Below are 25,951 nucleotides of genomic sequence, written 5' to 3'. Positions count from 1 at the left end.
GATGCTGCGGGTGTTTACTTTTCTTGCTCTGTTCTTGGTGCCGACTCGTGGAGGTGAGATTACATGTGCTGGTATATATGGATCTTCGAAATTTAAAAAAGGGGGCCTATCCGCCTCATAATGCCTCAACTGTTTGTTGTTGGTTTTTTTTTAATAATCATCCTATAGAACCTTACTGATGGATACTGTGTCTTGAAACTGAGAGACGTTGGTTTGGACTCTGCATCATGTTTTTTTTTACACCGACAGTGTCCTGTGCAAACCATTTCCTACCTGAAATCTTAAGACTGCATAATTATGTCCAAAATAAATGCTTTTAACTCTCGTGGTCTTCTAAACCTTTATTGCAGCAAGTTCCACCTCCCTGCATGGTTACAGTGCCCAACTTGAAGCATCACCTGTAGACGCAGCCAAAATGGGGTTTTCTTTGGGTGTTGTCACTCTTTTGGGGCCTTAGATTATTCATTTACTGATTTTTTTAAAAAGACACAAATCGCTTATCTCATTTTTTCATTTTTTTTCCTGAGGCTGCCATCACTATCAAGAATGCACCTGCTTAAAATGTTAGACTCCCGCATTATATCCTTTCTCTTTCTCTCTCTCTCTCTCTCTAACGGGCAATACGTATTGCAAATATCTTTGTTTTCCTTGTATCTGTTTCAAATACTTTTAGGACTATCGTGATTGTTATACTGTGAATTTATAGAGTATATTTTTGCGCAAAATACATTGTACATGTAGGCCCACCATAATTCATTTTTTTTTTAATGGAATATATAGATTTGAAATTGAACTGAAACTGAAACTGCAACCTCAGAATATCATTACCCCTTCCGCAGCTTATTGCGCTTTTTTTTTCCATGATCACCGAATTCATAATAGGTTCGGCGGTGATTATCCTGCAAGTTTGGTCATCAACAGCGAGAGCGAAGCCAGGTGGCAATCCTGACCGGCCCAATAGGCATCATGTTATTGAAAAGAGTGCAATTATATGTAAACAATATTGTTCAGTATATACGCGTGTATTTGTGTTGAATAGTCTTCAGATGTTTTTCCCTCTTTACAGATTGACAAAACGTCGCACAACCTATCAACACTTAGTCTTTACGAAGCGATAACTTTGGCTCACAGCGTGGCTTGTACATCGTGTGAAAAAAAAATGTTCCTATAAGTCATGTTTCTTCAAAATGCATGATGCCGATGGAGGGTTTCACTTTGTCTGGGATTCAAAGTCAAGAAATGTACAGATAGATTGTATTTTCCACGAGTCATCACAGTGTAATAATTATTTTGTATGAGTTTTTTTTTTTCTCGGGCAAAAACGCTCGACACAAACGTTGCTTGTCAGAACTCGTGATTCCAACGCGTTCAATCAGCCAGGCAAACTAAACAAAAATTCTTCTCACGGCGTTCTCCACAAAAATGTTCATCGGATTTTGACCTTGCTTTATTTCATGTCAAACAAGTTTATTGCCTCATGAATCATTCGTTGTTTCACCAGGCAGTATTGAAAGGCGAATTTTCGTTCCTTATGGAAAGTAAACATGCCTTTGATATGTTCCGAAAATACGTTGAAGCAAACATTGTGCTCCATGCCCTTCGGAGGAGCTCGGTGAAGAAGAAAATTCATTCAGAAACTTGTTTGATGTTCTTATGAATTCTACAATAACATCATGAAACGTCGAGTTGTCTATACGTAATATTTTTAAACTTTTAAACTTTCACTTTGTATTGTGTTATCATAATCTCCTTTTTTTAAAATTCTGTCACCGAATTCACACATATTGTTGGGAAACTTTCCCTTAAAATCGTGTTTTACGGGCTGTCACTGAGAAAGTCATGGTTAGGGCTATATACGACAATTTATCAATACTTAAAATGACAACAAGAAGAAGAAGCAGTTGTCAAATTTCTGAGTTAGCGTGTGTTAGATGACTGTATAGTTGTATCATACAAGTTAACAAGGCACATTCGAGTCTGATAACCACCACGTAAGGAAAACCAGGACATGCATATTTGTCACACTGGAGACACAAAATGTTCCCGTATACGTGTGAAACACATCGTACCTCCTTTTTTTTGCCACGGAAATGATAACGAAGAGACAGCGAAGACAGGGACAATGGATGTTCATGGTATTTCATCCCCTTCAAATACAATAGCGGTTTCGCCGGGTTCAAATTATACAAGCAATATGAAATTTTCACTCTTATAAATAACTTCATTTCCAACAATGATTACTGGATGAACAGAGAACAATTATTATGCATTTTTAAAATTAGATTTTAATCATTATTCTGGAGCACAAGATGGGTGGAATATTTGGGAAATTTTCAACAAAAATAATGATTATCATTTCAAATCCTGCCAAAAAACTAACTAAATTCTTCCCTTTTCTGCATGATTTTCTCAATTACTGAGCATGTTTTTTTTTGTTAGAATTAATATCTAAGCGCAGCAACAGAGTCACAAAAGAATAAAAGGAGATGAGCCTACAGAAAGATGCAATATATCTCGTCATGAGAAGAAGACATAGGTTAAAGAAATATTGCTATATAAATAAAGCATACAAAAGCGTATGATATAATATAATTTGCGTCTCCACCTCTCTCCTTCTATATGTTTTATATATCCTTGTTTGTTTGTGTGTGTATTATACAAACATGTACATTCATGAATGTTTGTTTGTTTGTTTGATTAATTTTTCTTCCAACACAATTTCATACATAAATCAAGATTCTTTTCGGTAATACCACATAAAATATCAGTAAGCAGATTACAATGTACATGATTCAAAGAAGGGAAATTGATGTGTAAATTAATTCCATTAACAAAATATAACTCGTATTACCAAATTTCCAAATGATTACCTGAGAAATTATGCGGAAGAAGATATATGGGTATATTATTAGCTATGTTTCCATGTGTATGCCTCACACGCAGGCAAACATTATCAAGTATTTCTTTGGCCAGTGATATGAATTTTACACTTAATACATTCACCTGTCAGGATACCCGGTATTGCATTCGTGATTATCATCACTCTTTGTAATATCGAGCAGCACGCATGAGAATCAGATTTCATTTCTTTAACATTTTTCCCCATTCTTCAACCTTCTTGCAGGAGTTGAGGAGAACTTCCGCGAGCTGTTTGAGGCCTATTCGGAGAATTATCAAGCCGTCATCCAAACCTCGGCTGACAGTGGTCTTAGAGATGACGATGAGGTATGATGTAGCTCAGAGAACTTTCAGTTTGTGCCCTCATATTCCCTCAACGAGAAAATCTTGTCGATTTTGTTTCTTTTCCGGTATTTTTTTTCCACTTCAGAAATATGGATTTGTCAAGCTCATGTTACTATCATGCTCGTATTCACCTTGTATTATCATGGAATAACCTTATATTTGAACTCATCACTCATTGAAATCATTTTGTTCACTCTGGTATTTGAACCACTTTATCATAGTATAGTTCTGTTGTTGTTGTTTTTTTCTGTTTTTTTCTTTCTTTCTGAGGTAGGGGAAATTTAAGGATCTGAGGATGTAATGTGTTGCATAATATTTGTTAAATTTTGAGTTTAATATATATCAGTATACAGTATATTAAGATATGTACAGATTTGATACTGCAAACTTTATTTTAATGTTGGTATTGTATTATTATCATGTGTTTATTTGTATGTATGTGTTCATGCAGGGCCTCCAAGAATAACAGTGTTTAACCCACTGATGGAGCCACCCTGTGAAAATAAAACATATAAATAAATAGATAAATAAATAAATAAATTATCCGTTTCAAAGGTTAGATTCCAGTAGGCCCTAATGTTGTTCTCAATTCAATTGACTTTGTATTACCTGTATGTATGAACAAGAAATGCAGAAATAAAATCAATCAATCAATCGAAATACTACCATGACTCCACGAAGACAATCTACACACATGCACAAAATGCATTTCCTTTCATGTCATAATATCGCAGTAAAGGTTCTACCTCATCGAAGAAAATGACTTGCCACGTCAGCGTCCACTGTTTCATCAGCCACCTTCACTTTTGTGGCCTTTATTTTACTCATCACTTATTGCGTGAATAGCAGTTTGAAATCATTTTGTTCACTGTGGTATTTGAACCACTTTATCATAGACATGATTGAGTTAACAAGGTACATGATGACCAAAAGGTTCAATGCAGCGTTTCACGTGAAATAAATTGGATATGGCTCGTGAAGTGGGCCGGTTAAAGGGATTGTACAGTTATGGTTGAGACCTAATTTCAGGTTTCTAACATTTTTTGGTGAGATAATGAGAAACCTCTTATAAAATGTGAAAGAGCATGTAATTCTATGAGGAATTCAACATTTATTTGATGAAAATTGGTTTTGAAATGGCTGAGATATCAAAAAAGAGCGATTCTGATAAAGTGTGGGACCAACACTTTATTACGATCACTTTGTTTTACTTTGTTTTTTGATGTTTCAGTCATTCCAAACCCGATCTTCGTTAAATAAACTTTGAATTCCTCTTAAAATGACATGTTCTGTACTATATCATAAGTGTTTTCTTGGTATCTCGCAAAAAGTTTAAAACCCAATTCTCATCTCCACCAAAACTGTACTATCCCTTTAAACACCGGGTTTTCATTTTCTCCTGACAGATTAGTATAGATAAGCGATATTGTCAATGGATACCGAATTGGCAACAATCTCCAACCTCATTTCCGTAGTAATCGTTGGAGAAGACCTCATTGTCATGGTTATATATAGTATCGAAAGTGAGGCAGAAAACTCGCAGTAAACAAACACTGACAAATGAAACGACCTTCTCTTTCCGATCCATAAGTCGGTCCCGAAATGGTGGGCCGGCACCGCAGCAGTGCACAAGCCAAATTAATGAGGACGGGTTCAGGTTCAGGTTTAGGTTCAATTACATTCATTTCCAGCAAATATAGATGTATGAGTACAAGTATCACCCTTCAAGTAAAATGCTTCAAGTAACAGGTGCTTCAAACAGATTTAAAAAAAATCTGCCTTCGTTTTCTCCTCTTTATTGTCGGCATGAGCCTTTCTATTTAGTCCTCACTTAAAACTCTTTACTACAGAAAACGTCTATACTAGAAACGTTCATAGGCCCTGCTATTGTGTCGGTATGTCTTATTCAAACACTTTTTAAGCATCTGACACCATAATGTGCCTTTTTTTATAAGTGTATAACGTGGGCGAAAGAGGATGCGGAATTAAGTGAGTGCACTTTCACAATTCGTTCAAGTACGGAGTAATCACGTGTAAAAATAGAACATGTCGTGGGTTTCCCCTTTCTTGTTAATTAACGACGCATGAAGGCAAAGTTGAATATAGCATTGAGGAATGCACATTCAAAGGCATATAAAGTGAAAAACAATGTTGAAAAAAGGTGACAGAATTAATGATTAGAATGTAAGGAATGTGTTAAAAGCATCTTCTTTCGAGGACGATTCCGAAAAAGAAGAATATTGTTTATTAACATGGTTAGGAGAAATTGTCAGTGGTCCGAAAAGGGCAGTGCAGCGTACAGGCAATAAGATATCAAGTGTAGCAACATTTCTAATTCTGCAGTTTTCAAGCAGATAATGACACTCCAATATGTGATTATTGTGATTGTGTATATTCTTATTATAATCGAGTTTTTATTGGTAAATAAAACTAAACAAAAGACATGTTGACTAAACATATTGTACCAGATCCATGGTTGTATTGTGGACACAATGGCAGGTAATGACACACTTACGTAACAGTGAACAATAGTTACAGTGTAGCTATATTTACAACAAATTTTGATGATTGACAACAATTACTCAAAATCTAATTAATCGCCGTTGTCATTTCCCAATGCAGTACACATACACAGTATTACATTTCTGATTGCTGAAGTGATTATCAAACTGTACTAATTTTCATATTTTTCCTGGATACGTATTACATAATTTTAAGTTTAAAGTTGCAATAATAAATAAACCATTAATTTGTCCAGAGGACATATCACATTTTATAACTAATCAAGTATGTCTAATAAATCATTTGTCCGGGATTCATGCATTTCCAAGACAAGTGTTTAGATGTCAATCCAATAATACTAACTTATACACTTATCAGGATAAGAACCAAACGTCAATCCAGTAAATAATTGCATTTATCCAATTAGACTGTAATAACTCTACATAATCATCAAACATACTAAGTCTCTTACATTTATACTTACGTATTGCATTTCTAAGTGATAAACTTCCCACAATTCTGTTCTTTTCTTGCGTAAAATGTCTTATAATCTCTATTTACTCTATGGTGGCACGAAGTAACAATATAGGGCGCCACTCGTAGATTATATTACAGCCATTGTGATCATTTTTGATAATAGATTGAACTTCATAGGCTTGGTCTCACATAAGACATGAAATTGGGTTTATTCGTGAGTTCAATTTATTCCCTATCTTCAAATCACATTAAAAGAAAGTGAAGGCAACCTATAGTAATATTTAAAGACAAAAATCGCATCCGTCACGTACTAATCTATATACCCTTCCAGCCCAGAAACCACATTTCTGTGGTCAGTTCTGTAACTTTTTAATGTGATTTTGCCTATAATACGTATACCTTGTATATGTTTCACATAAATGTTCCTAAACATTCGCTTACAGTTCAACCATTCAATGTTCCTTTGCAATTTTTTGTTTTAGCTACACCATTTCAAAAACTTCTTAATTGCTACATCTATTTATCTTTGAATATTCAATTCAATTCAATCATAGTTTATTTTCAATCAACGAAAATCAGAACGTAGTACAAAGTATACATGTCATGAAATAATATTGTTCAAACATTTGCAAAAGATTCATGTAGTATCCGAGATAAATTATATAACAACATATATATATATATATATATATATATACAATAATTAGGAGGAACAATACATAATTATATACTTCGTGGGCGTGCGGAAATAGATTCGATTATGGAAAATAGTAATCCACTAAAAAGCAAAGATTGTTGGACGTGGATTGCTAGATAAATGATGAGGAAATTATCATTATTCGAAGTTATTACTAAGTCATTGTTTCAGTACGATTGTTGAATCGGCATCTCATCAGAGATTCTCTCTCAAATTGGCAATAATGTTCGTCAGTTCTTTAATTTATCATATTATGCCGGTTAAATGAATGTAACCAGTTCCGTCTAATCTACACGACTCAACGTAATCAGTGGAATTCACTGTACCAGTTTCCTAATGATAGGATTATGATAACGATTATTAAAACAAAATCCCCTCATCAGGGCTAGTTACTATACATCGTAATATTCATGCGAACGCAGCAGATGATACCAAGTGGGCATGTGCGCATGAGCGTGGCGGTGGTGGCGTGTGTAATGGGTGTGTGGATGACCAATAGTAGGTCCTGAAACTGGATTCGCAAATCGTATAACAATGGGAAAGTAGGGAAGTGAAGAGCTGTACTGACGTAGGGTTATGCGGCTTGAGAGAATACGGAATACCAAATATGAAATAATGGGAACAATGGTGGGATTATCGCCTTGTGCTTGCTGTTTCCATATTGACTTTTGAGGTGACTATTTTATGATAACAGTACCACACAACAATCTCATTGTATTTGCACATCGATACAGAGCTAAAAAAAAAATAGAATGCTAATTGGCAAACATTGTACAATGATAACGTGTTAAGTAATCTGTAATAATGATTGATATCTGTTTCGAGAAGTTCAGCTTTCGTGTACTGCGTGCATTTTTGTTAAATTGCTGTTATATGATATCCTCGAATATAAACAAAGTTTCATTTTGTGTGTGTGTGTGTGTGTGTGTGTGTGTGAAAAAGCTGTAAGGGAAGACAGATACGTTGTTGTGATAAGTTGCAGTGTCAAGACAAGGTGGTGAACATTTCTACAAGCCCCGCAAACAGTTCTCATTATGAAAGTTTGAAAGTCAATCTTCTTTACATTTTTTATGTGACTTGCACGTGCAAGGTTTTATTACCTCGCGAGTCTGATCAGCCCCAGATGGATATCTGGATTCAGCACAAGCCCATTGCACATAAAATAGTGTGTGATTATGAATCACGATAGCTCAATTAGCTGATTAAGCACAGTAGTAGACAACACAATCTACCTTGCAATCGGTGGCGCTATATCAAGAAAACGTCCACATCTCCGTATTGTACTGTGATTTACTCTGACCTATTACCTGTCATTATAGGTATGTAGAAGGTCGTATCTAGTCTATTTACCACGGGGGCCCCTGGGCATAGAATCATAACAAACATCGATATTTCTGATTCAAAGCCAAACACTGAGGTGCTATCTCCGATTCTGATTACACTCGTGACCCTACAAGTTGTTTTTGTTTATTTCTTTTTAAAGACAGATAAATTTAATGTTGTAGATTAAAGGGTATTGTCATACTAATCGACGGCAGTCGGTGCCATTGGTCTTTGCTCGCTGGCCATTTGCAACGCGTGACTGAAAGAGCAAGTACAAAGGTCCAAGTTTTTGGGTTTGATTAGCGAGGAGATACGCCCCCTTCACGCCTGTGCCCTGTATCATCCACGGGAAAGTTTGCGAGGCACATAGCTTGACCTTAACCACCCATTGCTATACCCTAGATCCTATTAGGGATTTTGGCTTTCTGGTTGATTACAAAGCTATAGAGTTATCAGTGAATCCAACAACAATCTCGGACAATATTACTCATCAAAATTACCAAAAGCCTCTGTATCTGCTATCATTGCTTTTCGAATTTTTCTAGAATAACATGTGATTATGCTATAAGGCATATAGTTTACGCAACACATTTGAAATTATTCGAAATTGATATCATAACTCAGTTCGCACTTTCATGGTAAACGAAATACGTTTGAACTTATTGTACATGTTAGTACGAGAAAAGAGAGGGGATAGTCTGTGCTTAGACAGGTGTTTAATGTTGATTTTACTTTGATTTTATCAGTCTTGTTCTATTAACCACCGGATTTTATTTCCACAGTATGGGATCAGCTTCAATTGTCAGCCGTCAGTCTCCCCCGAGAAACCTACATCAGGCAAGTGATCTCTCAAATCATCCCTCATTATTACATAAGAAGTTCGTCTGGTATATAGCGCTGGTATATTTGTCACTGCTTGGAACTATTTGAACAGAAGACCCTGGGATTAAATTCAGCACATCCATATAGAGATACCTAAGGACAATGTGTTTGGCCAACAGTGTCTGGGTGACCCACATGTACGATAAGGAATAATCTGGCACGGATATTGAAGAGGGACCCCTTGAGAGAGCCTGACAAATACTGAAGAGGCTACTTATTATCTTAATAACACTTGGTATTGCATCAACGATGTATAGCCCCCCCCCCCTTGAAAATTATCGTGTGTGTTTTTTTCTCATCTCACCACTTTGAATTAACACGAGCTTTATCTGAAAATGGAATTATATTTTGACCAAGGATTTGTCATGACATCATTAATATACATCATACATTCAAAATAAACTTTAACGAACGCAGTAACAGGAAAGACATAACGACCTGGGAACTTCCGCTATCTGACACTATAATAGACTATTATCGATCCTTTTGATTGCGATAATGTGAAAGAGCTCATAACGAAACTATAAAATGCTCATTAATTCATTCTCGTTTTCTCGTTTTCCATTCAGGAATCTCAGTAGTGTTTGATAGAAATGGATAGGAGGCAAAGTCAACAGAAGTGGTTGACATTGAGAAAGACAGAGAGGTCGACGAGGGAGAATAGAACAGGCATTCATTTAAAGAATACCGTATTCTGCTGTGTGTTCTCTTCATGATATTGTTAACGTATTTTACAGCCAAACGTTAACGCAAAACACTCATAAGTTGATGCTGTTTTGTTACCACGAGGAACTGCATGTTACAGATTCCGTGGAAGAGAACTTCGGCACAGCTCGAAAATGCATACATTATTTTCGCCGCAACGTTTCTATACCACAGATCTTCCGCATTGTAAATCATTATTCGCTCTCTTCTCCTGTAGATACTGCTGTAGTTTTGTTTACATGCCCACTTTGATTACGCGTTGCCTGGTATCTATTCGTCTTTCTTATAGCTTATCAAAACTTTAAAGCTGAAGCTTCTTTGATTGATGAGTATTTGAGACGTATACCAGCAAACATTGCTCTTGGTGGACTATTTCCACTTTCGCAGAACATAATATCGACAAATGCACATGAAAATCTGTTCAAACAGAATTAGAAGCTACTGTTTGTAAAGCGTTGTCGAAACAACATTTTTTTCTGTGAGCTCTCTTATTTCATCTAGGCCTAACTCTATGTTACAGTATGAATTGAACTGACTTAAGAAAATCTTTAAAATCCCCCTAATATCTAAAAAAAAGTAATGATTTCTGTTCTATTTGACATGGGGATGATATTTATTAAGTTCACATACTATTCTTTCGAAATCGAAGGCATCGCCATGACATTCCCGGACGCTCTGTTCTGCTAGATCTGTGTGTGATCTGTGCATGTTGTGATTTTGCAATGGTTTACGCTGCTTAGCGACAGTCGTACAGCCAGGGATTGGTAGAAAATTATCACAAGTGCTACCTTTAACCGGCCTAATCTAATGAATAAACACGGCAACGACAACTATACGACCTACATGCCAAGTCTTGTTTTCTAAATAGACCTATTGATTATCATAGCTTCAAATACTAGCTAGATCTATGATCTAGATCTAATATTAGAGGTAACAAAGGAGGCTGAGTTCAAGTGTCTTAATAATAATCGAAGAAACAGGCCGCTTTCTGAACTAAGGGTAATTATACGAGCAATTATTGATATGATGTGAGATTAGAATCTGATATAAAAGATGATAATGTTTTGCTCTTGATTTACCTAAGTGCAGTTTGTTCGGAGCTATAGAGCTGCTCCTTGGGAGGACTTCGCTATCTTTACTAGTCTTCCGTAACCAGACATAGACCTACTTATTATATTCCTTCACCTATATTGGTGTCATACAGGTGACATATCACATTACATGGGTCAAACACTTTGATTATCAATGTTCGCACCGGGCGGAGATTGAATCTGGGACTCATGTCGGAGAGTCCCGAGCTTCATCCGCTGTCACCACGGGCTCCAAATAAATAAATAAATAAATAAATAAATATATATATATAAATAAAAAATCAAATAATTAATGAATAAATAAGTAAATAGATATATAAATAGAAATAGATATATGAATATACGAATAAATCGTTTTGCAGATCCGCGTCGCGTACAAAAAGCTGGGCTGCACAATCAGGTTACCAGTATAGGCCTATAGTCATCGGGGTTCGTGTAAAGAACTGGAAAATAATAACACAGTAAAATGCTATTCTCTCTCAGTGTCACAATCTCGGTTACACTTCGTTATTCAGAAGGTTCGTTAATCCGAAGATGAGATAAGGTTCGTCATAAACATTCCAAAGTTTTCTCGAAGGCCATCTGTCAATCCGAAAATGAAATAAGTTTCGATTTATTCCGAAGGTTCCATAATCTGAAAAAAAGGGGGGTGTTATTCCGAGGGTTCGTTATTCTGAAAATGAAATGAAATTCGTGTTTCCGCAGGTTAGTTCGTACGCACCTTCTTTTTATTTTCGGATTAACAAACCTTCGTGATAACGAACAGCACCCATGACGATCTCACCTCGGTTATCGGTTTCTTTGCATCCCTAATTCTTCCCATTCCATCCCCTCCCCCCCCCCCCCCCCACGCTGTATCTAAAATTGATGTGGGTCTCATAATCTCCCCGATTTGACTTTCTCTGCTTCACAGTTCATCGGCTACGTCCGGGGGACATTGACGTGGTAGCAGCGATCGGTGATTCTCTGTCGGTAGATATACAGCAGTGATGCTTATGACGATATGTGATGATTTTAATAAGTTTGACCATGTTTAGAAAACACTGATATCGCATATGTTTTATAGCAATTATTATGATCAATATAATGCGGCAAAGTGACTGATTAGAATTGTAATTTTGTTGATGATTATACAAAAAAATCCTAATATCAGTAACTAAGTTGTATCGATTAGTATAAAAAGTTTAAAAAGATCCAAGAATTTTAAGAGATATGTTTGCGAAAGTGATGCTTAAAAGTTGATAGCATATTCTTCCTTTTTTACTGGTTGTTGCTTTGTTATAGAATAGTGCATTAAGGCATTTTCACCCTGATTTCGACGGAGTTTCTTAAAGGACAAGTTCACCTTCACAGACATGTGGGTTGAGTGAATGCAGCAATATTAGTAGAACACATCACTGAGAGTTTGAGGAAAATCGGACAATCCGTTCAAAAGTTATGAATTTTTGAAGTTTCTGCTTACTCAAGGCTGGATGAGAAGACTACTATAGCTTGTGATGTCACATGAGTACAACGATATAAAGAAAGAATAAAGAAAATTCAACATATTTTCACTTTTCTCGCATAAGAAAAGAACACTTGACTTCTCTCTTTCAGAAGGCAGGGGGAATAATATTACCCTTAACATATGTCAGTAGCAAGTCAAAGAAATATGCACTTTATTCAAAAAGTAGAATTATGTGAAGTTCTCTTTTTATTTTCTTTATATGGTTATACGCATATGACATCATACCCTGTAGTAGTCTTCTCATCCAGCAGTGACTACGCAGATACTTTGAAAATTCATAACTTTTTAACGGATTGTCCGAATTTCCCCAAACTTTCGCTGATGTGTTCCATTAATATTGCTGCATTCACTCAACCCACATGTCTATGAAGGTGAACTTGTCCTTTAATATCATAGAAAGCCACACTTGGCAAGCAGACGAGTTTTCAAGCTGAACCAAAATTAGTGTCCACGGTTTTGCAACCAGAACGGCAAAATCATAAAGCAACGGCAAATTTACGTCGATGTTCTCAAACAAAACCTACTAATTCATTTGGGTTCCCTTTTTTTCCGAAAGAACGTTTCGTAAACTATATTTCGTAGATTGGCTGTTGATAGATGTAGATTTATTGTGTCGTACCCTGAAACGAGTGTCCTGGCGTAGAGTTAATTTCTTTGTATCTTAATAATATATTATTGATTGCATCTCGACTCTATCTTAACCGTACATTCAATTCGATAAGAGGCTGGTATTATTTCCCCACTAAATTCTTTGCAGACGGCATATGCAGCCGAAGCGCTCATCTTTCTACCTGTCATGCTTAACTATTGGGGAGTTTCAGCAAGGTACGTGCTTCCAACGCAAGGAAATACAAAATGTAGTCCTGTATTCCATTATTTTATAGAAATTGAAAGGAAGTATACCGGCCCTCTGATCATGTTTCAACAGATATCCAACCTAATACAAAAGTGTACCCAATGTAAAGAATCGAGGGGGAAAAAGTCTTTAGAGAGCGCACATTAGTAGTGGTTTCAACTTCAGGGTCATTTCAAAATACAACTTTCTTAATTTGGGTGCGATAAGATCGATTACGAGTCCCTGCGTTAAACTGAACATCATTTTTTGAGTGACACATTAATTGCTCCTGCGACAATTGCTCCCGTCTTATTTTCTCCAAGGACTTAGGGTTAGGGTTATAATGCTTGAGGGTAGAATTTATGTTTGGCTTTAGCGTGTAGATATTTCATGGAAGTAATATTGTCGCAGACGTCAATGTCATGGAACCCATTTTGGATTATAGGGCCAACAGGTGTACCAACACTCTGACACTACGCACACGCAATAATATTAAATATTGGACAGTGCTAATGAGTTGAAAAATATTCTGTGACAGCAACTTCGCTGTCATGTGATGATTAGCTGGTCTTATAGAGGTAATATGTTGCATAGCAACAGATCAATGTTTCCCATAAGATATTGGCACATCTCGCAAAAATTAAGGAAGAAATACATTTGAATTCTGACATTTCTGTCAGTTTCTGAAGTCTAGTTAATAGTCTTTGGGATTATAAGAAAACTTTTTGATTTTTTTTTTCATTTTTTTTTACTGAGTTGAGATTCCGTAGACAAATTCACTCTGACTTTGATGCATGATACAGAACACTTCGTGTGTATATTTTCCACCAGCATTGGAGGAAATGATGACATCAGCTCTGTTGGAACCGTGGCAAGTGAGTTTAATGTAGCTCCACCCCTCCCCCACCTCTCTCTTTCCTTCTCCCTCTCTCCGTATTTTCCTGACTTAATCCTATTCTAATGCTCAACAAAACTACATGTATTTGACACCTTAAAGGTACTGTTTACCATTGGGAGCAGTGATTTAAAAAACGTTTGAGATATCACATATGATGCATAGGCCTATAGGTCAGTCGCATCACGAATCATCCTACCATATATAAATATTTCACAATAAAACCTAAAATATAAGGAGATATCACTATTTTTCTTACTTAACCAAAACTGTAGGCAGTTTGCTCTGGAAACATTTTTATTATAACCATTGTTCACATTTCGTGTATTCAACAATACTTGAAATTGAATATACTGATTAAAATTTTAACATTGGTTGTTTCTATCCCTAACTCACATTTGAGGACTATTTTGAAGCGGTAAAGCTGGGTTTTTGTTTCATCTGCAAATGGTAAATAATGCCTTTTAATTAAGTATCGAAAGGCGTTAGAGAACCGACTTTATAAGTAGGAGATTGGAAAGTATGCCGACCAAAGTGCATCATGGGTTTTATTTCTGTTACTGTCATCATATTTGGTTACCAATATCAAACGAGACTTATACTCACGTCTCTTGCTTTACTCGCGCCGAGAGAGAGGGAGAGAGGAAAAATACCTTTTCAAGTGACTGTTGTCACACAGCGTGTGGCATAAGGTTTGAACGTACGGTGGTGCACGTGTTTTCGCTAACTTATCGCAGCTTATCATGATATGCATGTAGGCCTTTATTTGTGAGCACCTCATTATTAATTTGTGACGTTTACCTTATCATGTGTGTATCAATATGGTCTAAGATATAATAACCTTGATAAACGATTTTATGTGGATCTACGTAAAAGGGCAAACCGATGAACAATACAGTTACGTGATATTGATATAAGCAAAGACGATAGTTTGTATATTTTATTTCATTTTGCGTTTTTCAAATACAGTCAAATGTATACATTACGTGATACTTCTTCAACATAATACACTGGATACATTAAAATGCAAGGTGCAATTTGACGAGACGTGATGATTATATACTAATACATTACAGGCAGCATTTTTCTTGTATACTGGTAAACATGTGATTTAACTCTTGGAAGTGAGAACTTTAAAATGCGTAGGAGAATTCATCCTGAACAGTTGCGTGATGTCAATGACGACGACGACGATGGGGAAAGCAAAATTTAGGGATTGTCAGTAAATAAGTGAAGAGATGCAAAAAGTGAAAAAACTAATTGAAATCCAATGAAAAGAGAAGAGAAGAGAAGAGAGAGAGAGAGAGAGAGCGTTTTAGTACCATGTATGCGGTGTAACTCTAGTAAATAGGAGTTGGGCAGTCACGGCCACTATGGATGCCTTGTCGAGCCAGATTTTTACTGCCCAAGAAAATCTTGGTTTTCTTCTGATTTGATTACATCTTTTGTCCCCGATTGGCAGATATCTTAAGACAGTACAATCCCGATATATTTGGCTTCTCCACCGGATCGGGTGTGGTCTTCACACAGCCAAAAGTCAAGAATTTCAATCATGCTGTGGTCGGAGCGACAGCAGAGTGAGTTCTATTTCTTACCATAGTTACGTTCAGACGGTGATTCTTATGAAACTTTAAGGAGAAGCTAACTCTAGTGATAAGCTTTATGGGGCGCCAAGTGTCGCACGGTCGATTTCGTTACGAAATCGGTCATTTCATCGACGAAATCGACCGTGCGACACTTGGCGCCCCATAGAGCTTATCCTCGAAGTTAGCTTATCCTCGATGTTAAGGATCACCGTCTGAATGTAACTATTGTCAACCTCGACATTGTTTATACAGTATATCTTATTCTATACATCAAATCTGTTTACATCGGTCTATCATAATGTAATATATCACGTCATACCAACTCATATCATATTTCAGCAGATTAATCGTGATATTTTCTCTTTTTTAGGTTAGTTTCAGGATGCTTTGAGGACTCAGACAAACCTTCACGTTTAGTTGCAAAGGGAACTATAACAAGTCATCTGATAATATAGACAAGAAAATTGTGAAGTGGTATACTGATCGAACACGTTGTAGTAGCAACTTTTATGACTGCAATCTTCTATATTGAGGAGGTTTTCATTCTGTAGCATGTAAGCCGCGTCCCTTATTTCTCTACAGCGGTATCTGTATTCTTTCATTTACCTATATTATGTCGCTAAAACAACACAGTGACATGCCAAAACAAGCTCGCCGCCTGATCGACGACCTCAAGGCCGATTCCCGCGTCGATATGGAGAACGACTGGAAGTTCATCACCCTCTTCATCGGAGGCAACGATCTCTGTAGTGGTTGCAATAGGGAGAACTCGAAGCCCGCCGCATTTCTTGGCTTCGTCCAGGAGGCACTCCAAATGTTCCATGATGAGGTATGTTCATAAAACATAATCCAGCGCAGAACAGAAAGCATTATGATAACGGAAATCCCCAATGTGAGCGGACAAATAATCATAAAAACAAAACAAAAACAAAAACAGCTCTTCACCTTGTGTGACATTTGTAAACATATCTCGTGACATAGAATTATATCTTATACCGTATCTTGACTCCAGTGAAAATGACATCTTACTTAGTTTTGCATTTACTAATGACAGAAGCCAACTGTTTCGTGAACGCGGATGCACGTCACCTGCTACTAACATCACATTACACTCAGCACTGAATTCCCCCATTTACTTTCCTCGGCTAATATGCGCGTGACAAGAAAAGAAGAGTCAGTGCAGTCAAGGAAGTAAATCTAGGATATGATAGCATCAATAAATTTAGCAGTCACATGACCGAAACTATTATGGTTACATACTCCATCGAATGATATGCGAACCATGTAAATACTCCAGACTGTTGATATCATGTCAGCATCGCCGTTCTCATTTCTCTTTTTCAAGTAGATATTGAAGTATTGTTTTCCTTTTGTTTTTTTCTTATTGCTTCTTCTGGTACATTGGATATCCCAGATTTAGGCTACTGTGTACTTTTTACTATAGGATTCCTCCTGCGTGTGATTCCTTGTTGCCAGTTTCGTTGTTGTTGCTTCGTGTTATAGAAGTGTTGTAGTTGATCATTTTAGAAGTATAGTGCAATGTCATGTGCAATGTGGAGTGATATAACAATGTATTGAAATGTTTTAGAAAATGTCTTCTCTGCAAAAACAAGGAATAAAATAAAATCAACCAAATTAGATAAGTAATGGCGTTACGAAATGAAGTCTGTGACAAGTATCTTTCTTTTTTTTTACCCTCACAGTATAACGAGGTAAACATGAGTATAGTAAACATGAATGAGTTTTTTCTTTTTATAACTTCCTCTTCCTCAATTGCCTTTAAAGTGCAATATCACTCCACATTCACGCTATATAGCTTTGATTGTGACGTAATGAATAGAATGGCTATTACAAACACAACATGACATATAAAAGAAGGTTTTAGGGAGTTACACGTTTACGCGTTTACCACATAAAATATGCAAATTAAGAGATGTGGACAAAAGATTCGCCTCACGAGTGTTCTACAGAAAACGAAAAATCTTTCTTTTTTTTTCTGACAACTGAAAGAAGAAAACAAACCATGAATTTCCATAACCTTATTGTTTCACATTCGACTTTCATAAATTCACATATATGTGCTGTTTCAGATTCAAATGATGTAACACAATAGTAAGACAACGTAAGCACTAAGCCACGGTATGATAATAAGGTAATGCCAATACCAACAATAAGAACAAACCAAGAAACTTTTGCAAAATAACATTTCTTTGAGATAGTAGAAAATGCGAGACAATAAGATAGAAAAAGGAACAAATGAGCCGAATGGAAAAGCCTGCTAGTTTGGAATAGGCTCCTCGAAAATATTAAGTATTCAGATTTGGATAAAATCTTTACGCTTTCGTACAAGTACAAAGTACATTGTATGTTAAAGTTTACTCTTTTCCTCTCAGTCCGCCTGATGTATGAACATGCATGAAATTGCACACAGCATGCTCATTATACACTGTATATCAACGTAATGCGATCTGTCCAGGTTCAGCGTTACTGTGTTTTTGTTTGTTTGTTTAAAGGGAGCGTGTAGTTTTGATTGAGACCTAACTTCAGGTTTCTAGTAACTTTTTGGTGAGATAATGAAAAACCTCTCATGAAATATGAAAGAGCATTTTTAATTCCAAGAGGGATTCAACATTTCGATGAAAATCGGTTTTAAAATGGCTGAGATATCTAAAACAGAGCATTCCTAATAAAACGTGGGACCCACCTTTTAGTAGCATCGCTTTGTTTTACTTTGTTTTTGGATGTCTTAGCAATTCCAAGACCAATTTTCATCTAATAAACTTTGAATTCCTCTTAAAATAGTATGCTCTGTACTATTTCATAAGTGGTTTCTTGGTATCTCGCAGTAAAGTAAAAGCCCAATTCTCATCTCAACGAATACTATACGATCCCTTTAATATAATATTATATGTATATATATATATATATATATATATATATATATATATATATATATATATATTGACGCTTTATCATTGTGTACGGCAGGTCCCACGGACGTTTGTGAACTTGGTTGGTGTAATGAATGCATATGTTCTACCAGAACTTGGAGGAAGTTTGACGTGTAACCTTGTTCATAGGTAAGTTTTGTGTTCATCTTTTTATTAAGTTACTGCATGCACCATGGTCTGACAACGCAATTTGACATCAATTCCTATATTGACCCTGATACATATATCATACTTTAGAAAACTTGGTTCAACTTGGCACCTTTACACAATTATGACACATTGTTGTAACACCTTTTAAACACAGTACTTGATAGGAGAGAGAGAGAGAGAGAAAACAAGGAAAGAAAAAGGGATGGGAAACAAGTTTTAAAGAGAATCAAAATTTCCGAAACTGCTAACTACTTGAAGGTTTGGCAACGATACCAATGACAATGTACAGTAAATGTCCCCTGTTTGTAATGTGGGCATCGTCAAATGATCTCCTTGCATATGTGAAATGTTACTGTTATCCTTTCTGTGCTTATTTTTCAGGATAGTTTGCAAATGTTTATCTCAAGATGGAGGAGATGAGGAAGTGTACCAAAGAACCAAGGAGTATCAAGTAAGGTTGTAAGACAGCTGGAAAGGTAGATTTAGATATAAGAGAGGCGGTCGGGTAGGAGAAAGATTAAGCATGCGAAATTTGATTTTTATGTGGTCCTGTATGTTAAGGATCATGAAAGGTACTAAGTTTTTGTGTTGTTCGTTTATGGTAGAAGAGCTTATTTGTGCGTAGGAATACACAGTGTATATGTTTTTTTCTTTTTCGATTTACTCTACGTTTGTATGTTTCATAAACTTACCAATGCGACACTGTCACCATGGGCCGAATGCATAAAACAAGCAATTGCTTGTAAGCAATTGCTTCAAGCAAAAGCACAAGCTCGTCTAGCAAAAGGTCTCAGCAATTGCTTAAATCCATATGCATAACCTTCTGCTTATGCTAATACCTTTTGCTTGTCCCGCGCAAGCAATTGCTTGCGTTTTCAACAAAAGGGACGTCACGCCTGTGCGAACACAAGAACAAAGGCAAGTGTGGCAGCATGTATTTGAAAGGGCATGTCTGTGTGGAAACATTTCCTGACATAGCACAAGAGCTATGAAATGCACACACAGACACATACACACACACACACACGTATTACTGGCTGATTCCCATCACTGCAGCTTACAGTAGCCCGGATCTGCCAGATCGCACGCGGAGAGAGGTCTCCTTGCTCTCCACTGAAGTCAGACATCCTACCTGTTTTTCATCACATTTTGCGTGCTAACCACTGGAAATTCCTGTTGTTGAAATGAAAAAGTTTCTTGCACTACTTAGAAGTAATTTCTTGTAGATTTATACCACTCCTTCACAAGTATGGTCTTTCTTTCATAAATATGAAAAGGCTACTTAAAAGGGTACGTTCCGGTTAAGCAAAAGCTCAAGCTCATTTTACAGAGCTTGGAAAATCGTAAGCAATTGCTAGCAACAACTAGCAACATGTCCGTTTTATGCATACGTTTTTAAGCAAATGCTTGGTCTCTAAGCAATTGCTTGCGGGCAGCAAGCAATTGCTTGTGCTTGCTAGCAAAAGCTTCTGCTCGCAAGCAATTGCTTGTTTTTATGCATACGGATTCGAGTAAAAGGCTAGCACAAGCAATTGCTAGCGTTTATGCATTCGGCCCCTTGTATGGACTTGTCATTCTCCAATGCAGGTCTGAGAGAGACACTTACATTGACTCTTCACCTCACACATGACATCCTCCTTGGAAACTTTATTATCAATCTTATTTTTTCGTTAAGTGAGGGAAGTTTCTAGACGATTTAGGCCTACATGTATTTCTCGAGAGACGTCTATTGTAAAAATGCTTATTTCTCAGGGTTATTGATATCAAGAAGTTGTTTCTTCTTCCACAGAAAATGGTTCAGGAATTCATAGAGAGCGGATATTTCGATAACAAAGAAGACTTCACAGTGGCGTACCAGCCTTTCTTCCACGAAACAACGTTGCCTCGAAAGCCGGTAAGAACATCCCGTGAACATTCCCTCATTTCATATACACATATCTAGACGGGAAAATTTCCGGCATGACATGGAAATTGGTGCTTTGTTTCTTTCTTTCTTTCTTTCTTTCTTTCTTTCTTTCTTTCTTTGTTTCTTTCTTTCTTTGTTTCGATGTTTTTTTGTTCGTGAATAAAGTGTTCTTCATATCGATGTACAAAGGTTTGAGTATGATGAACCCAGGTACTGAAAATATGCTGTCGATGGGTATGGTAAAAAAGAAACAACTTTAGTAAGAAGATAGCAATGACTACAGCTTTAGATCGATGTGGAAGCACGAGCATTTCTTATCTTAAGATGTAAATGTACCTATTTGAGTGCTATCTCCAGTAATACAATGGAGTTGTTATTAATATATTGGTTATTTCTTCCATAATTCTAGGCCGGACAACCACGGGAAAACAGGAAGAAATTCGAATTCAGGATCTTAAAATTATACTCGAAGACGGCAGGCATTTCACAATATAAGTGATTCCTTCATGACTAACGTTCTGAGTTGAATGACTTATATCTATACGCACTGTTGATAAAAGCATTGTGTGTGGTTTTTTTAACAAACGGTTATCCCTCCTGCAAGAAAGGGACACTAATTCGCTGTCAGTTCAAGAAAGCATCATCAGTCGATTGTCATTATCTATTCGTGAAGCCGATGAACAATTTTTTGAATGGGAAATTGAATTCTTGTGCGTGTATAGGATGAATGATAACTCATGAATATTTATACAACCATTTGCCCTTTTGATGACCAACAGCACAGAACTTCATTGACATTACATAATGTAGAGAGGTTGTCAATGACAGTGGCGCAGTGAAATGGTCAATGATTAATTCTTTTTTACGTAATATCGCCATTCAGGACGGAAAGCCGGATGCTTCATACTTCGCTCCCGATTGTTTTCACTTCAGTCAGAAAGGGCAGACAGCTCAAGCCGTGGCCAACTGGAATTCTCTGGTAAGAAAGTATTACATTCAGCAGGATGTAGTGTTATATTTGGTACAACAATGAATATAATATTGCGATGGCCGTGGAAATAGGTATTGTCTGTTTAGAGTTTAATTCTTCTTTTTTTTTAATTCATTTGATTCCAAATGTACGTATTAATTATGTCATTTCACACGCGTCTTGTTAAGTAGCAATAGCCTATAATGTCCGCGAACTTTCAATGTCTCGATATAAAACATGATGAAATTTTCAAGTCAAATCCAGCCGAGTTATTAGCATTCTTTTCTTAAAATATAGTGATGATCTCGAGTGTTTCTATTGTCTCGTTCCATAGTCATATTTTCTTTATGTCGTCTGGAAAACAGTGAAACTCTAGATTACTTTGTTGATATAGCATGCACATGTTCTTTTTAAGGGTTCATTTTTCTTTCTTCCATATACATGAACATTGTTCTGAAATATACTTTTGTCTATTTATTCTGTATTTCTTATTTTATATTGACGCGATTTTCACAACTTCTGTGACAGTTTGAACCAGTTGGGTCCAAGCGACTAGAATGGGTACCCGGAGAAGAACTACAGTGCCCATCTGAGGTATATTTTTTGACAAATATCCGATCAGTCGCATGTATGCATAAGACTGAGAATGCACCATTCCCTAAAAGTACAAAAAACTTGAAAATACATGTTTTACTGATAGGATCTACAGACGACATCGCAGGGAAACATGCAAGTTTAATATGCTCAGTCTTGGAAAAGTGCATTCGAATGTCTTTTGTTAAACATATGGTGTCATCGACAGACTCTTGGTTTGGAAGTTTTGATTTGTTTTGTTTTTGTGGGCATATTCAGGTTATCTGAAGAAAATTGGTAGAATTATTGATAAATATATGACACATATTTAGATATTATGTATGACACATATTTCGATATTCTTTTGGCCACAATGTGATGATCATGCAGGGTATTCTATTGATCAGTACATCATTACATGTCAGCATACAATTTCATTGCATACTCCTTTGAAATAAATCAACATCATATCGTCCATGGCCATTGGATGTACATAATATAATTATCTTTCCTACTTCCTTGATTGACAATTTTACCCGATGTTCCACCCAAAGTATGCATCAGAACTTTGAATTTCAATTCCACAAATGCAAAAGATCCTTCGTATGGCAGGGGATACCCCTCCCACACCTTCCCCGCTCTTAATTCTGCAACCATTATCGTCAAGGAAACTGTAAAAAGGCAAACAACCAGATGAGTACACAAAGTCTATATGGAGTGATGAGAACTGTTTGCACATTGTTTTTTTTTTAAGTTTTCTTACGCTTGCTGCTCCGTCAAGGTGAAAATCAAAACGAGCTCTAAATAGTTATACTTCATAACACAAATAGTGATTGTCACAATAGTTCATGAGATTTAATAGCATGACTATTATATCAAGCAGTTAATTCTTTCCTCTTTCAGAGACTGACAAAATTGAAATATGACATTTTGATTGTGGTCCAGTTCCTTATGATTATACGCACTTTTTCCAGCTTCTATCATTTATTCTAGAGTCACTGTACCTTGACTGCACAGGTCAGGTATGCCAGATTAGGGCTAAAACGTCGTTGCCAATGATCATCTGTATGAAATAAGGATGCAGCCCTATGTAACTTATGACGAAAAATGATGCATAATGTCGCGTGTAAATACAATAGTATAAACTCGTTCTCGTTTTTTTTTTGTGTGTGTGTGTGTTTTTTTTTTTATTCCTTCTCTTCGCATGTGCCAGGTTTTCCCATACATCTACACCAATGTGAACAGCCAGGTCCATATCGGGGAGAGCGATCAACAAGAGATGCCGTCGCATCAGGAGACCGCTGGGCACATTCCCCTGTCCAGCAAGAGTGGCTTCACTAGTCAGACCCTAATCATCGTCGGAGCCGTTTCGGGCGTCCTCGTAAGCATCGTCGTAATCGCCATCTTCGTGAGTGCCTGGAAGAAACCGAGGAAGCCCAATACAACTTACGCTACGTTTTGAATAAAAATTACAGGCATTTGATACGGAAGAAAATCAGACATGTAGACTGATGAACGTTTGATCGAAATCGGACATAGAATCAGAATGTCTTGAAATTCTAAAGATCCGCGTGTTTTCACCAAACACAATAGTTTTGGAAGAGGCGGACTTGTGCCTCAACTCACAGTTCTCTCATTGGTATATACACGACATTGTCATCAAAATCATGTGTTTGATCGATGTAGCAACTACAATCTTTTCCCTTCTGCATGTGAGTCGTCGTTGGTAGGTAACAAGACTACAATAATTTGATGCGAAGGGTATACCTGTACATGTTATTGACTTCATGCCTCAGAAAAAGGGAAGTTCGGTGAAGATCAGTATGAATAAACAGTTCCATGGGAGATTTATAAGGTCGTTATCATCATTTCAATTTACCAGTTTGAGTGTATTATGGTTGTGATTATAGCATCTTAGGGATTTGCAAGATAATGAAAATTCTAAAATTCCATAGCTTTTTCATGTTATGTACAACTATATACTTGTAGGTCTGATTTTGTCAGCGTCGTCCATTGCGTTTGATTTGTCTGATCTTTCTCTATTTATCAAAGCTAACGTGAATAAAGTGTGGAATGATCACACTTTAACAGGCTTGTCTGTACAGTCGAACGCCGTTGATACAGCACAAAATGATTAACAATTCATTGATCTTTCGGTAAATGAAAGTAATCTTTTATCATTATTTATTCAGCCAAATAGAAATTGCGTCTAAATGCATCAGGTGCAATAGCAACGATTTCATTCAGTGCAATTGATCTCTTTTTCTTTTTCCTTATATAATGAGTTTACGCAGGCAAGAAATACAGTATTAGATGTCTTCCAGCTACGGACCACGTGACTTGCAGGGTTCTTTAGGGTTATAATTATGAATGGAGAGTGTGAAGAGGAGAGCAGCAAATGTATAGGAGGTCGTTGAATCTCCCTTCAACTTAGGGTAGTGCCAGAAGATTTGCTCTTCTATTTTGTAAATTATGTCGACGAAAAATATCTGGTCCTGTCCCAGTCATAGGCAACATGTGCTTTTTTAAATGTTTTGTTCCGGGGTGTTTTTTTTTGCGTTTGAAGAAGATATCATAATTATGTATGCTTTCCATACATCGTTCTTCTCAATTCAGGGCAAAGACGCGTAAGCGGAAAACCTTGTCGAGAAGGTGTTGAATGCTGCTGCATGAAGAATTAAAGAAACGCTGTTTATCATAAGTTCTTTATGTGCTATATTATCTCCCGTGTGTATAGTTTTCTTCTTATTTAGAAATGACTGTTGTCAATCAATAGCCATCGCAGACTACTTGCAGTGAAAGCACATGAATTATTGTAACCATGCAGGGAAATCGTAGGTAAACAATAAAGCATTTACTAAAGCATTATGCTTTTTCTTTTGTATCTCTTTAACATCACTGTTCATGATAAATGTTGAAGAAAACGTGTGCTTTACCGTCGTACGTGTATGTGACAGGGAAACGTGTAGTGGTATCAATGAAGAAGCAAAACAATTAATGCAGTTGACATACTATACAGAGAATCGTTATTCATGTATCGTGAATGAAAATAAAATATTTATTGCGATGATAATATACCGTCATTCTGTTACTTTGACTGTTATCATAATGGTTATCATTGTTCTAATTGTTGTCATTATCATCGGCATTAATTTTGCTGTCGACTTCTTTTTTTTTGTCATGAGCTTAATTAAACATTTGCTTGTTAATGTATATGTTACGCTGTATTGGTTTTTGAAATATTCACCTCATATAGATATTATTGTGCAAAGTATTGTCTAAATTATAATCAATTATTTGTGAAAGTTGCTTTGTACATTTGCTCAGTTTGTTAAAGTGATCGTATATGCTTCATGGAATGCCATTTTCATGTTCTGAAATTAAAATTTTTCCATTGAGCCCCCTTCAGCATTGGCTATATTAGATCTATTTTCGGCGTTACTGATTTCAAGCGTTTTTGAATAATTTCGACATGTGTAATTTATTACCAATAATGATATCATAAAAAAAAAAGAGACGAACAGACAAAAAAACAACAACAACTAAATACTGCTGTCACGAAGGGAGAAGTCAGAAGCATGAAATCACAAAGGAAAACGCGCATGCGTCTTCGACGCACTACTCACTTTGAGCACTTCCTAAAAAGAAAACAAGAAAC

At 36.5% G+C, this 25,951-nt stretch overlaps 1 protein-coding gene across 1 annotated transcript; it reads left to right on the top strand.

The window, feature by feature from the left end:
- Positions 1 to 23,982, top strand: LOC139717273 (phospholipase B1, membrane-associated-like). Its single transcript, XM_071628767.1, has 14 exons — positions 1 to 53; positions 3,125 to 3,225; positions 9,025 to 9,079; positions 11,834 to 11,892; positions 13,185 to 13,252; positions 14,094 to 14,137; positions 15,620 to 15,734; positions 16,377 to 16,572; positions 18,732 to 18,823; positions 19,226 to 19,295; positions 20,634 to 20,738; positions 21,634 to 21,729; positions 22,249 to 22,314; positions 23,507 to 23,982. Exons 1-14 carry the CDS (start codon positions 2 to 4, stop codon positions 23,753 to 23,755), a joined length of 1,368 nt encoding a protein of 455 aa, XP_071484868.1. The 5' UTR covers position 1; the 3' UTR covers positions 23,756 to 23,982.
- Positions 23,983 to 25,951: the final 1,969 nt, after the last annotated feature.

Source organism: Diadema antillarum, unplaced genomic scaffold (genome assembly GCF_040938485.1).
Source record: "Diadema antillarum isolate AM-2024a unplaced genomic scaffold, OU_Dant_1.0 scf00000074, whole genome shotgun sequence".
NCBI lineage: Eukaryota > Metazoa > Echinodermata > Echinoidea > Diadematoida > Diadematidae > Diadema > Diadema antillarum.
The sequence above is the reverse complement of the archived record's forward strand: the minus strand, read 5'-3'. Positions and strand labels throughout refer to the sequence as shown.

Coding starts and splice junctions, on each gene's coding strand:
- LOC139717273 (XM_071628767.1), top strand. CDS start 2: ATGCTGCGGGTGTTTACTTTTCTTGCTCTGTTCTTGGTGCCGACTCGT. Junction 15,735..16,376: donor GTGGTCGGAGCGACAGCAGA/GTGAGTTCTATT, acceptor AAAACAACACAG/TGACATGCCAAAACAAGCTC. Junction 19,296..20,633: donor AAAGAACCAAGGAGTATCAA/GTAAGGTTGTAA, acceptor CTTCTTCCACAG/AAAATGGTTCAGGAATTCAT.